The following is a 12,731-nucleotide window of genomic DNA, read 5'->3' as shown; positions in this document are numbered from 1 at the left end:
TTAGGTGTGACTCAATAATGTATCTCACATGTATCTGTAAGTGGCCGAGTGACAATTCTGCAGTAGTCAGCTAACGATGAGTATTATAACACTTGATTTTTGGTACATTTTTGTGGTGACCATAGAAAGAGGGCTCTTCATATGAACAAGAGTATTTATTATTTTACACTGTTAAACTGGTCTTGGACACAATCAAGAGCCTTCAATATGGTCACCAAATAATGTACAAAATATCTCATCATGGTTTAAGTGACCTCACTTCAAAAACTTGTCTGTAAAAGTAAAAAACCAAATTGCACCAAAGTATGTATTTATTCTTTGACAATACCTTTTTATTGTATCACAACAGAATAATAATTTTTCACGACTTCTTAAAATATGTCATACATTTTGTACCCCCAAAATTAATAATCAAGCTACAACTATACTAGCATTTTCTTTTTTATATATACAATTTTATGCTAAATATATTTGTTGCTTGATTTATTCTTTTGTAGCTATATCCAGTAAAGAATATAGACTATCTGTTGTTTAATACCAATAAAAAATAATTCTTGATATATTAACTCTATTTGCATAATTTGTTAAAACAGTTGGTAGTATTTGTAAAAATGAATTTTTACTCTTAAGAGTTTTCTTTTCATTTATTTTTTTTTTTCCCCTGGTGTGTATTGTCTAAATTTTTTGATGGTTCATCAGTTAACTGTTCTATACCAACATGTTTACAAGTTTAAAAAATTGACATAATTATCCTCATGACAGTGCTGCAGCAAGGAACTTACTAAGTCTTTCTTTTTCAAGTATGGTAATTGTAAAATGTGAAGTAGTCCATCCACAAACCCTATATTTTGTCTGAGTTCTTCAAGATCGCAAGCTTAGCTAAATATTAACCCAGTTGCATGCAAAATGAACAAGCCAAAGCACAAGGTTGTGGGGCTGGGGAAAGACAAAAGTAGCTCTAGGGATGTTTAATTTATTGTGCCGTCTTTGCAGCTGCTCTTGTGTTCAAAGAAAATAACTTGTAGCAAAAAAATTAGTGCCTGTGGACAGACTTAATGTGAAGGGATCTTGAACAGCTTCACTGAAGTGAATGATTGATCATGATTCTCACCTTCAAACAAAGCAGAGCACCAGTGATCATGTTTGAAAATCAATGAAGACTTGTTACCTAATATTTACTATGAATTTTTTTCCTTTGTCTCGGATACTAACTGAACTCCTAATCAACCTGGTCAGGAAATTATTTTTAAACCTCAAGTACATTGCTCATAATCAAATGATTACACCCACAAATTCCATGCAACTTGTAAAAAAATATTTACCTCTAAATGTATTTGCAATCCCACCTCTCCCCCAACCCCCCCCCCCCCAAAAAAAAATCAGTTCCCTACAATGTTCTTGATGAAGAGGCAATACCATTTTCATTTCTTGCTAATGACAAAACTACATTATTAATCAATGTGATTTTGCGTTAGTACCTCACTACTGCAAGGGGAACTGATCTGAAAGTCAACCTACAAAAAGGTGGCAGTCTTAAATCTTCCTTTTCTATTTGCCACATTAAAAACGAGAAGAATCTGGGATGATTGCAAGTATCATCATGCAGTAATGTGTCACTTGTGGGATCATTACTGGGAACAAGTTTTTAGATTTTCATCTTTCTGTCTGCAGTAACAGTCTCACAGTCCACTGCAAGATGAGACTTGCCCCACGTTTTTTTTCTTGTTTCAGAAGAACTGGGAGTCACTGATAAAATTGTTATTTTCTTTCAGCCCCATCTATGAATAGGAAACAATTACAGGCAGGAATTAAAAGTATAAACTCTTAAGTATTAATGAGTCACAAGTCAGGTCTTTTGAGTATATGTAATAGTTATGAAATGCTTTTGTGTCGCATGCCATGGAATATCCCATGAGTCACACAATAAAATGTTGCATTTCCAGGCTGGTTTAAATACATTTATAATTATTGTAATGACATCACCATTATTGAGAGCTACAGTAATTTTCAGGCATTTTTAGGCTATCTGGAGGGCTATTTCAGCCTAATTACAGCCCTACTCAGACTAACTGAAGTAGCATTTAAGCTACAGTAACTAATTAAAAATGTTATCTAGGCCAACCAGAGTAGAGCACCATTTGACCAGTGCCAGATACACTTGCATTTCTCATAGACAGGACAGGACATTGAAACTATGGTCAGCAACTAAATTCTTTCTCTACTTGGCCTTCTTGATATTGAAAACAAAAATACCACTAAGAACAAAATAAACAGACGTGACAAGAAAGAGGATGATGTATCCAAGTCCAATATCACATCTGAGTCTTTCAAACATGTCTAATATGATTCCTCCTGTTGGTGTGGCTATGGCTTGTGGGAGAACAAGAGCCTGGGGAAATAATTTTAAACAGAACAACTTACTGTTGTGTAACAAAGTACAGGATTGTACATGTTGTTGGCAAACCTTAATCAAAAAATAATTATGTCAGATTGGTCTCAAATTTTGATTGGTTCTTACTGTACTTATGATCTACTGGAAGACAGACTTATATATAGATTTACAGATGTATAATGTGACACTTCAGTGTAGATGCTCAGGGTAAGGGATACCTGCCATGTTTGTTCAAGTCCGAGTGGAAACAGTCAAGCAACTGAACAAATTTCAGGTTTTTTTCAAGAACCAAAATTCTCAATGACTTTCAAACCCTGGAATTTTGGTTTTTAAATTCAAAGACTCTCAGTGCAAGGTGCATGCAAACCCTGATACATACAAAAGGACACATAGCTACATGTAAAGCCTTTAGTACGCTTTGCAGGCCTACTACGATTATCTCAATGAGGCTACCTGATGCCACACAGCCAGGTCCTTGGCTTTCTCTCTGTCATTAGGAAGCACATCCATCACAAGAGCAAAATCCACTGCACAATATGCTCCAAAGCCTACCCCTGACAGGACAGAGTTGTCAAGTGTAACATGTCATGTAATATGAACTATATATACAAGACTTTGTTTGACCAATCAAATTTCAAGTTATGCTGCAAAACAGGGAAACCAAAACAGCCACATACTACACTGTCTGTACTAAATTGCAATGCTTGTGCAAATGATACTTGAATCACTGACTGATTTTGGAAGTTCAGGAAATAGAAAAAAGGTTTAACAGAAATTGCCACTAACAACAGCTTACTGTTAGCGGAATAACCATGCTTACCAAAAGTCAAGGCTACTGGCATTGCTGCGTAAAAGGCATACTTTCCCTGCAATCCAGCCAATATAACAGCACAGATACTCATTAATATTGCTAAAAAAAAAAAAAGAAGAGAGAAGTCAATAGGTGTTATAGACACTCATTTACAATTCATTAAATTATCTGTAGTACCTGGAGAACAACAATATTATTGTTTCTGGACAATGCACATGTATCAATACTGAACATTTACTTATTAACTGGAATAAAGCCTGGCTTGAGAAATTATATTATTATATCTTATGTATTAGAGCGTCAATGTACCTGATCCAACAACAAGAGGTTTTCTTCTCCCAAGTCTGTCTGAGAGGAAGCCCCCTATAACAGAACTAACCAAATATGTATGTTTAGAATTTTTGATCATTAGGATTTAACTGAAAATAGTTGACAGCCTGTGCTTGTTCTGATCTATTCTATTGTTTCACCAACCAACGGCTTGGCTTGTTCAGTGACACAATAGGTGTTACAGGAGGTCAGGTTTTACAGTACATGTATACTCACAATAATGCTGCAGAAAACAACATTGGAAGCAGGAGCATTGCCACACTTCTCTCAGGTGACCAACAGTTTGGTAATGTAACCATGTCGCCCAACCAAAACTCAAGAAACCTGTGGTAATAAAATTATACTACATTTAATACTGTAACTAAAATTCAGATACCCTGTAGACCTACATGTAAGCCCTACAAAACATCCTCTTATAACCAGTCAAAATTCTTATTCAATCAGAAAAAAAAAATGAAGATATTACACCAAGATAATGAAACATTGCTGTCTGTGTGCTTCAACTATTACAGATCACAATTAGAACATCTTGACCTTGCATATAAATAACTATGATTCCCTGCAGGGATGTCTCTTAGAGGGAACTGGCTATATTGCTGAACCTTTCTTTGTTACCTGTTTTCGTCCAAGTGTTGGGGCAATAAACGGAATATTAGCTGTCAATAATTATTAGCACATTAGCCAACACCTGCATTTCCATGGATTATTTTATATTATTTTTGTCCAATGATTGCTCTGAAAGGTCTTTTACACGTATACACAAAAATTCTCTGTTGTATTAATGAATTTGTAAAATTATTTTCTGTGAGAGAAACATTTACACAGTGAGATGTTCTCTAGAGATAACAGACTGTCTCCTCTATAACTGCTGAGTTAAGCAAGCAAAGTTACAGAACCATGCCTTACCCTGTAACCGTGGCAACTCCTTGCTGCATCAGGAACCTGGTGAGGAACACCCACCTGAAGTCTCGCTCTACACAAGACAAGTAACAACTTACAATAAATATTACATACATGTCAAAAGAAAATAATCAGTTTTTTTTTACATGAATTAACAGACCTATACATGGATTTCAGTGGTCTCTATAAACAAAGCAAGTTAAAAGTTGACTGAATAATCAATTATTCACATTCAGTCTTCAACACTCCTGTGTTAAAACTCTGCATATTTTGGTCTGGAATAGCCATGTGCCATCATTCTTCCCCCTCCCACTCTGCATGCTACACATTTCCACATATACTTTACAAAAGCACTCACTCACCTTTTAGTGGTTCCCAGTATGCATGAAATACTGCCTTCAGACCTGGTGAGTATAAAGAACATCAAATGCAAAAGAGAATTTGTACAGACAATCATAATAAACTCAAAATAAAAAAAAATGGTTTTCTCATTTAAACAACTGTTGAGCGAGCAATTTATTTTAAGAGGGTCTCCTTCATCAACTGTTGACACTCTGAAGTTGAAACTGAGTGACACTGTGCAAAATCTGTATACATGTACTCAATTACTGCTCAACAAACACCTGAATGACAATCTTATTGAAAATTAATCTACTTTTCAACTTAAGCTGTTTTGCCAAAATATTATGGCCAGCACACACATAAAAATAAAACTAATACTGGCCAAATAAATTTGCATGTCTTTTGTATATATCATCTCTTACCTATGGGTTTGTGGGTGACTTTATTAGGGGGCTCTGGACAGGAAAACACAGTAAGGAGCACACACACAAAATATAGAACAGCCACCAAGGAATATGTGCCAACCACTCCAATTTTCTACACAAACAAAATAACATTTAATTATCTAAAATTCAAAAATACTGATTTGTGCTTTAGCATGTATCTTCAAGATATGATACATGTGGGCTTTGCTCAAGAGGCAGCCGATAGTAATTCTTGCTTCTTGAGTGCTCTCTAAACCTTTCAAGTTCATCATACTTACACCCGCTTTCAGTGTTATGTGCGTAGGTGACATCTTTCAACCATCTTTCAACCAGCTAATAGTATGTAAACAGCTGAAAGACCCTTTAACTGTGAAACTGGCAATTTGTCCGGTTAGTAGCTGAACAAATGGCAAAATAAATGATAATTACTGGCCTCAAATAAATGAAGAAGATTGTGGACTTTGCATGTTTCCCGATTTATGGGATAATTCAAACGATTTAAGTGTAGTCGATTGGCTCTCAATAGTGACTTCCGGTAGAATTGGGCTGCTACCACTCAGTTAATATACTTTTAAAAGATTTAAACATTCAAAACAGTTGATTTATCTCTCACAGAATGACTCCTTGACACTCCTAGCCATAGTTTGATGTCAAACAAATCCACCTTTCATGACTGAAAGTCGAGTTCGACCATAAAGAAGTCTGTTGTGCTTACACTTTCGACATAGGCCAGTTTACATAGCATGTTGAGAGATGACATGTCAAAAGACAGTCGCTATGCACGAAACACTGAAAGTGGTTGTAACTTGATGATCTACAGCTTAAAGCATAAAGTGAAGCCTTGAAGCCGACTGGCTCATAGCTGCCAGAGCTTATCCCAGTTTCTGTAGCATGAATTGACTAGAAGTATTTCTACTCCCCCTGGATGGGATGCTAGTCCATCGCAGGTCACTCCCCCGCAATTTGTTAGGTTTCCCCAACAATTCGCCAGTACCCATTTATGCTCCTGGTGGAGAGAGGCACTGTGAGATTAAAGTGTCTCGCCCAAGAACACAACACAAAGTCCCCAGCCAGGGCTTGAACCTGGACCGCTTGTTCCAGGGACAAGCATACTAACGATGAGGCCACCGCACCTCCACCACTAAAGCATAAATCTACGTTTTATTACATAGCAAATGAAAATTTAAATTTAAGTTAACTCTGCTGATGCTATGTCAACTTCCACCTGTCCAGTAGTAGACTGACATTTTTGCTTGAGACTTAATAAAACTATTCAGCTAACTGTCCACGATCTTCCACGCAACTACTGGCCAAAGGTAGACCAACAAATGGCCAACATGCATGTACAGATACCTGACAGCTTTCCTTGTGAGCTCATTTTCAATGTAATTCACTTTAATTAAGTTGAAATTATCACTGGCATACTTTGCAAAATTGCTTTTCAAAGAGAACTTTATTAATTAAGGTTTAGAAAAAGCAGTGAGCTTACAAAATTAATTAAGAATGTAATGTAACTGCCACAAGTGAGGGTTTAACTGTCAGGCTGTACACAAGTCTGGATTACATGTTACCATTGCTTGGATTTATTAGTGATTTTCATCAGAATAATATAATTACATATACATGTATAATAACAAATATTTACTTGATTAAATTAATTACATTAATTATTAAGGTATTTTCAATTGGTATTTCGTTCTTACAGTAGCTTGATTCATTGAATATTTCAAGTGAAAAGTTCATTTTAGAATATTTTTCAGTTTTCTTGTCTATTTACAGTTCTTTAATAAACAATACTTAAATTACAGTTTGTAATAATTAATGTTAGGAAGTTTCGATACTCACCGGAAAGAAAAAGCCTATGAGGGCACCTGTTACATTTCCAACTAATGTCATAGCTCCCATGACTCCAGAACTGAAGCCTGTTGTTAATCAGGTTATAAAATTTAAAATGTCTTTAAACATTTTTAGATTCATAAATTTATTTTATATTGTGCAGGTCCAGAAGATATCCATACTCCCCCCACAGAAGGGATTGGAATTTCCTGGGGGGTGGGGGTTCTGTAAGACCAAAAATTTAAAGAAATGTGTGAAGCTTTATTGGAATTTCCAGAGGGGTTGGGGGGGGGGGGTCTTAGAAAAAACCCCTTCTGTGGGGGAGGTATGAATATTTTCTGGAACTACACATTTAGCATTAATGAAAAAAGAATTACTTGTACAGGAGTTCAGTATTTTTACTTCTTTATCCCATGCTCCTAAAACCTAGTTAAATTATTTCACAGTAAATTTAATTGTCCACCTTCACTGTGGCACATTTTAGACAAATTACTGTAAAATTACAATGATTTTTTAAATAATAAACACAACATGCAGATTGTAGATTTAATTGAGTTCAAGTCTCAAATAAATCTATTTTGATTATAAAAATTAATATGGATTTTACAGTGACAAATGACACCAGTAATGTATCTACAAATTTGGAATGATAACATCTAGCCAGTGTTTTGGTTAGCCTCCAAATTCCAGCCTTGAATTTAGCACTTTATAAAAGCATATTTAATAAAATAAGTTGCTCTTGGTAAAAAAAAATCTGACATTATTTATTTGTCATTTAACATTAGTTATGTTTAAGTAATGTTTAAACTATTACATTAATCAATAATTTCTAAGTCAAATTCTTGAATAATTTTTACTATTTTATCCCTCCCCAACAAAGAGTAGTTCTTGTTTTATAATGCAGTAAACTATTGAATTCAGGCAATGAATATAGCATATTTAATTTATGTACATAAATATACATGTAGTACTAATCAACTGGCTGTGGATGTTTATACATCTTACCTCTTTGGAATGGTGGTGTCAAATCAGCTATCAGCCCATTATATGGCACACTCATAATAGAATAACATGCCATAACACAGAGATAAAATGCAATGTAAAGACCTGTAGGAGGACATTAAACTTGTATTAAAGACAGCGTGGTGTCCACAGGTCCACAAGGAAAAATGGTTCTAAACACTACAAAAGTTCTGTTATGAACATTACATCATGGTGCAAACCTATATTCCCTCTTGAATCTTCTTTCTGCATCAGAATGCTGAGCAAGAAGCTTCTATCTGAATCAACTGTCATATTGTCCTGAGACTGCTCTAAGACTGACAGGTTGAAATATGGCAGACAACGTCGCAGCTTTAAATCTATGGAACACTAAATGAAGAAAGAAACACATTGCTTAACATTAACTGCATGGAAAATATGGGATCATGAAATTAATATCAAATTAATGCAAACAATTTGTATTTGGACTGGGCTGTTAAGTTGGCATGTACAGTAAGTATGAGATGAAGTCTGTCCAAAAACACACTTCATTTTATGTACCATGAAGTGACTAAGAATTTTTTTTTTATTTCACACTCCCCGGGGAAGGAATACTGTCTTATCCTTTTGCATGTTTGCCCACAGCAGTTAATTCAGTTAGTACCCAGTTAAACACATGGAAAGTGAGAGGAAATCTGAGAATAAAGTTTCTTTCCAAAGTTCTAACACATAACAATTGACTTGGCGTATCTTTTTACCATGAGCCGTTGTAACTGAGCTTTTCTTACTGATTAAAAAGCTAGCATACTACAGTGGCTAAATGTGCATTGCATGTTACACCTGTACATAACAAGCATGTGCAGGTACTTGGTAGAAAGACACTTGGACCTTTAAATTACAAAAAGGAACAAAACTTCACTTACTGTTACATTTGATATGTCACTGCAAATGATATGAAAGAAGAACACTGTGTTAAAAATCACAAAACAGGAAGATAGAAAAAACTGACTGACTGACTGACTGACTGACTGACCGACCCACTGACTGACTGACCGACTGACCAACTGACTGATTGACCAAATCTGAAATGCCCCACTGATTGACCCACAACCCACTGACTAATACACTAACCTACTGACTGACTGTCATGACTAACTGACACACCAGCTGATTGAGTGACTGTCTGGATGTCTCGTTAACCACTTACTGGCTTATAAATGGATCCCTGTACAGTATATACCAACAAACAGATTTTTACTTTTAAAATGTAATGTCTCTGTCAGTAATTATAAAGAAGTCCTCACCTTTCAATATCAGGAGCACTGAATGCCATGCCAAATAGAGATATACTGAAAAAAAAAACTCTCATTTACTTAGAGTCCAAGAGATCAGCCAGGATTAAGGAAAGCAAAGGAGGTTTAGAGTGCAATGAAAATGGTCAAGAACTACATAACACTCCTTTTTTTTTCAAAAAAGCAAAACAAATTTTGTATGAGTTCAATTGGCTAATAAGTCACCAGAGATGAACATGACATGCTAACCCAAATAACAACTACAATGGAGGCCATTTTGTAAAATAAAAAGAACTCAAGATTAAGTTTATTGTTATTTCCTTTAATTTGAAAATTTTCCTCACCATAGTAACACAGTTCCACCAAGCATAAGAGGGCGTCGTTTTCCATACTGGGACACGAGACGATCACTAGAGGCAGGATACAGAATTTTTATTACAGTTCAACCCCTATTAAACAGCCATTTAATACATGTACATGTAGGTGTCCACTTGATAAGGGTTTGCCTGTGTGCAAGTATCAGGAAATGAAACATTCCAAGAACCTATATGTATTTATCATATTGATAACAGTGTTCAATTCAAGGATGGCAGCTCAATTGTTTTCTGCTATTCCCGTTTCTTTCCCCTGCCTCCAAATAAATTAGGCTTAATGATTCCTTCTATTAAACAAACCTAGTGAATAACACCTTTTTCATCACCAAATTTTTTCAACATACCTTTTCATTCCAACAAGGGGGCTCAAGAAAAATGTGACCACTGCAGAAAAATAACAATAAAATATTAATTAAAATAATTTACTTGCACAGACCATCTCTCAGAAAAGACACCTTGTATAAAAAAAGCAAATCCTTCCAAGTTAACTAGTGGAGAAAATGTATGAAAAACAGAAAGGAGAAGATTGGATTAGATCAACTTACCAGCACCAGCAGCTACCATGCCACCCAGCACTTGGCCTTTCTGTTCAGAACCAACAAGTGCATACACTTGAGATGGCACAACTACATGGAGGCAACAAGTCAGAAAAAAATAAGTAACTCTACATGCAAGTTCCCCTTCTTTGTTCAGATTTTCTTTCGACAATGCTTGAAATAAGTAGGCCACAGGGCACCTAATGGTCTAAGAAAAATCACAGGGGTCCAAAAGGTTCCTGACTAGGAGGCAGCGTGGACGAGTGGTTAGGGCACCGGACTTGAAATCTGGAGGTCACGGGTTTACAGTGTACGTCCTGCTCTGACCACTCAGCTGGAGTTGTTTCTAGACCCTAGTTCAACTCCTCAGTCATGCTTGTACATAGCCAACTAGTCTGCCTCCCGCCAGTTGGGATTTTTAACCATGTTATGTTCATTTGCATTATTTGTTTCATCATTTGGTTTCATTGGCCCTGAACAGCCCCATTGGGGGAGTGGTCAATTAAGATATATCTGTGAAATCCTGGGTGCCCAGCACTTAACTAAAGGCTTAATAAATCATATGAAAAAGGAAGTTTTTTCAGTCACCCAAAGGCAACAGTTAGTTGCCTGTGGCACCTGGGCACCCTGCTAACTTCAGGTAATCTTTTCAACATGTATCTTCCTTTTCTGCAGGCAATAAACAGTTTTCCTCACCAGTAACACACACTCTGTCCCTTCTAACTCTGAGTTTTCACCAGAAAATTATACTTCAGAGGTCAAACTGCTCTCTGATTTAAATGGAACACCCTACAGACTGCAAGTACAAAATGCACAAAGATCTACCTACCTTCAACAGATAGAATAAGGTACATCACATTCATCCCAAACCATGATATATTCAGGAAGAAAACTCTGGACTTTGAAAGAGCTGGAACTTGGCATGACGTTTCTAGTCTAATTCAAAATAAATCATGACAGTTCATTGACTAAGCAACTAAATCAAAGAGAAAAAACAATCATGATACCTGTATTTATTTTTAACTGAGTGTCTGCTTACCAACATTTAATACTTTCAAGTCATGTAAATGTCATACAGTACAGAGTAAAGCACTCACTGCCAAACTGTTATAAGGAAATGACTCTACTTCATAACTGTACTTACATGTAATGCTTAAAAATGAAAGACATTGAGAATAAGTGTAGCTATTTTGCATGATGTTACAGGGTGTAAAGCAAATGGATTTGATTGGTAGCTCTTTTGACAAGTTAGAGCCTCACCTATGTAGGCCTTAACTTAAGTTGCCAAATGAAAATTACAAGAAATGTTACTTGCCCATCAGGAAAAAATAAGCAGATGGAGAAAACCCACTTGCTCCAGGCTACTCTACTAAGGGATCCAGGAGTTAGATATACATAAAATGCAAAGATATTAGCAAATGTTTCCAACAGGAGGAAAATTATATACAAACTGGTCTCACTAGGTGAGGAAAGGACTCCTCATTGATTTAGCTTGATTTAGCTGAGCTTGGTAATTTTTTGGGACTGCATATGATATTGATTAAAATTTATTTTCAATTAGAAATAAAACTTACTGTTTATCGTCATGTTTGTGTTGCTCAGCTTTTTCCTGGTCATCAAGTCCCTGAGGGTCAGACTCAGACCCTGTTAAAGCATGTATGGACATAATATTATACCTCTTGTCAATCAAACCAAAGGTCCAATCATAATCATCATCATCATCAAAATCAACACCATCTCTTAATGTTACTGCTTAAACATGATTAAATGTTTTATCAAGGCTCACACTGATAATGGTAAATAACTGAAGAGGTTATCTTATCATTGTCACCGTCATCATCATCATCATCATCATCATCATCATCCATTTGCCTTATAAAATTATATATATATATAGTACTAAAAAATATAGCAATTTTAACAGGGTAAGGAAATGTCTGGAGCTTACTGGGAAGGTGGCCTCAACTGTTATTATGTTTTAAACATTATTATAAGCTGTGTTTGAGCAGCTTGGCTAGTTTAGCATTACAGGATGTTATCCAGTTTCCAACCAGTATCAATATCCAACCAACTCAAAAATAATATTTCAATTCTTGCATTGTGCACATTGATTTCTAGAACTAGAAAACAAAATTTACAAATGTGCAAAACGAAGTGCAGAACATTGAATTTCTGGCAGTGTGAAACAAAGACTGTGGACTGCACACTGAAGACTGCTCACCACAGATCAGATGTACAGTGCCGACTGAGAATAAAATTAAATGCAGGCCGCAGACTTTTACACATATACATGTACAATGCTACCATTTCTATTGATGGGAGCAACAGCTGTAACAGTAAACAGGTATTATTTAGCCTAGCCTATGCAACACTCAGCCCAATCAGAGCACTATTCAGGCTAACTGGAGTGCAGATTTTCACTCTGAACTCCAGTATGATCAAACCACAGTACCCAATTCTTAATCTGAAGACCCCTTAAATCCGTAGGGCCTAGGGGTCTATTGACAACTAC

The 12,731-nt window shown here is 35.9% G+C and overlaps 1 protein-coding gene across 1 annotated transcript in view; it reads right to left on the bottom strand.

The window, feature by feature from the left end:
* Nucleotides 1–293: 293 nt before the first annotated feature.
* LOC110041243 (uncharacterized) overlaps nt 294–12,731 on the bottom strand; it is a 13,378-nt gene continuing 940 nt past the window's right edge. The window contains exons 3-20 of the mRNA XM_020746524.2: nt 11,794–11,863; nt 11,049–11,155; nt 10,229–10,309; nt 10,028–10,067; nt 9,654–9,719; nt 9,322–9,366; nt 8,941–8,959; nt 8,260–8,407; nt 8,042–8,143; nt 7,046–7,122; nt 5,198–5,312; nt 4,796–4,837; nt 4,440–4,506; nt 3,750–3,857; nt 3,513–3,577; nt 3,213–3,302; nt 2,846–2,946; nt 294–2,389 (exon numbers count right to left, since the gene is read on the bottom strand). Of these exons, the coding sequence (XP_020602183.1) occupies nt 2,219–2,389; nt 2,846–2,946; nt 3,213–3,302; nt 3,513–3,577; nt 3,750–3,857; nt 4,440–4,506; nt 4,796–4,837; nt 5,198–5,312; nt 7,046–7,122; nt 8,042–8,143; nt 8,260–8,407; nt 8,941–8,959; nt 9,322–9,366; nt 9,654–9,719; nt 10,028–10,067; nt 10,229–10,309; nt 11,049–11,155; nt 11,794–11,863 (1,514 nt within the window). The 3' untranslated portion in view covers nt 294–2,218. The remainder of the gene's footprint in view (nt 2,390–2,845; nt 2,947–3,212; nt 3,303–3,512; nt 3,578–3,749; nt 3,858–4,439; nt 4,507–4,795; nt 4,838–5,197; nt 5,313–7,045; nt 7,123–8,041; nt 8,144–8,259; nt 8,408–8,940; nt 8,960–9,321; nt 9,367–9,653; nt 9,720–10,027; nt 10,068–10,228; nt 10,310–11,048; nt 11,156–11,793; nt 11,864–12,731) is intronic.

Source organism: Orbicella faveolata, unplaced genomic scaffold (assembly GCF_042242905.1).
Source record: "Orbicella faveolata isolate gen_17 unplaced genomic scaffold, um_ofav_v1 contig_46, whole genome shotgun sequence".
Taxonomy (NCBI): Eukaryota; Metazoa; Cnidaria; class Anthozoa; order Scleractinia; family Merulinidae; genus Orbicella; species Orbicella faveolata.
This window is presented reverse-complemented; position numbering and strand designations above follow the sequence as displayed.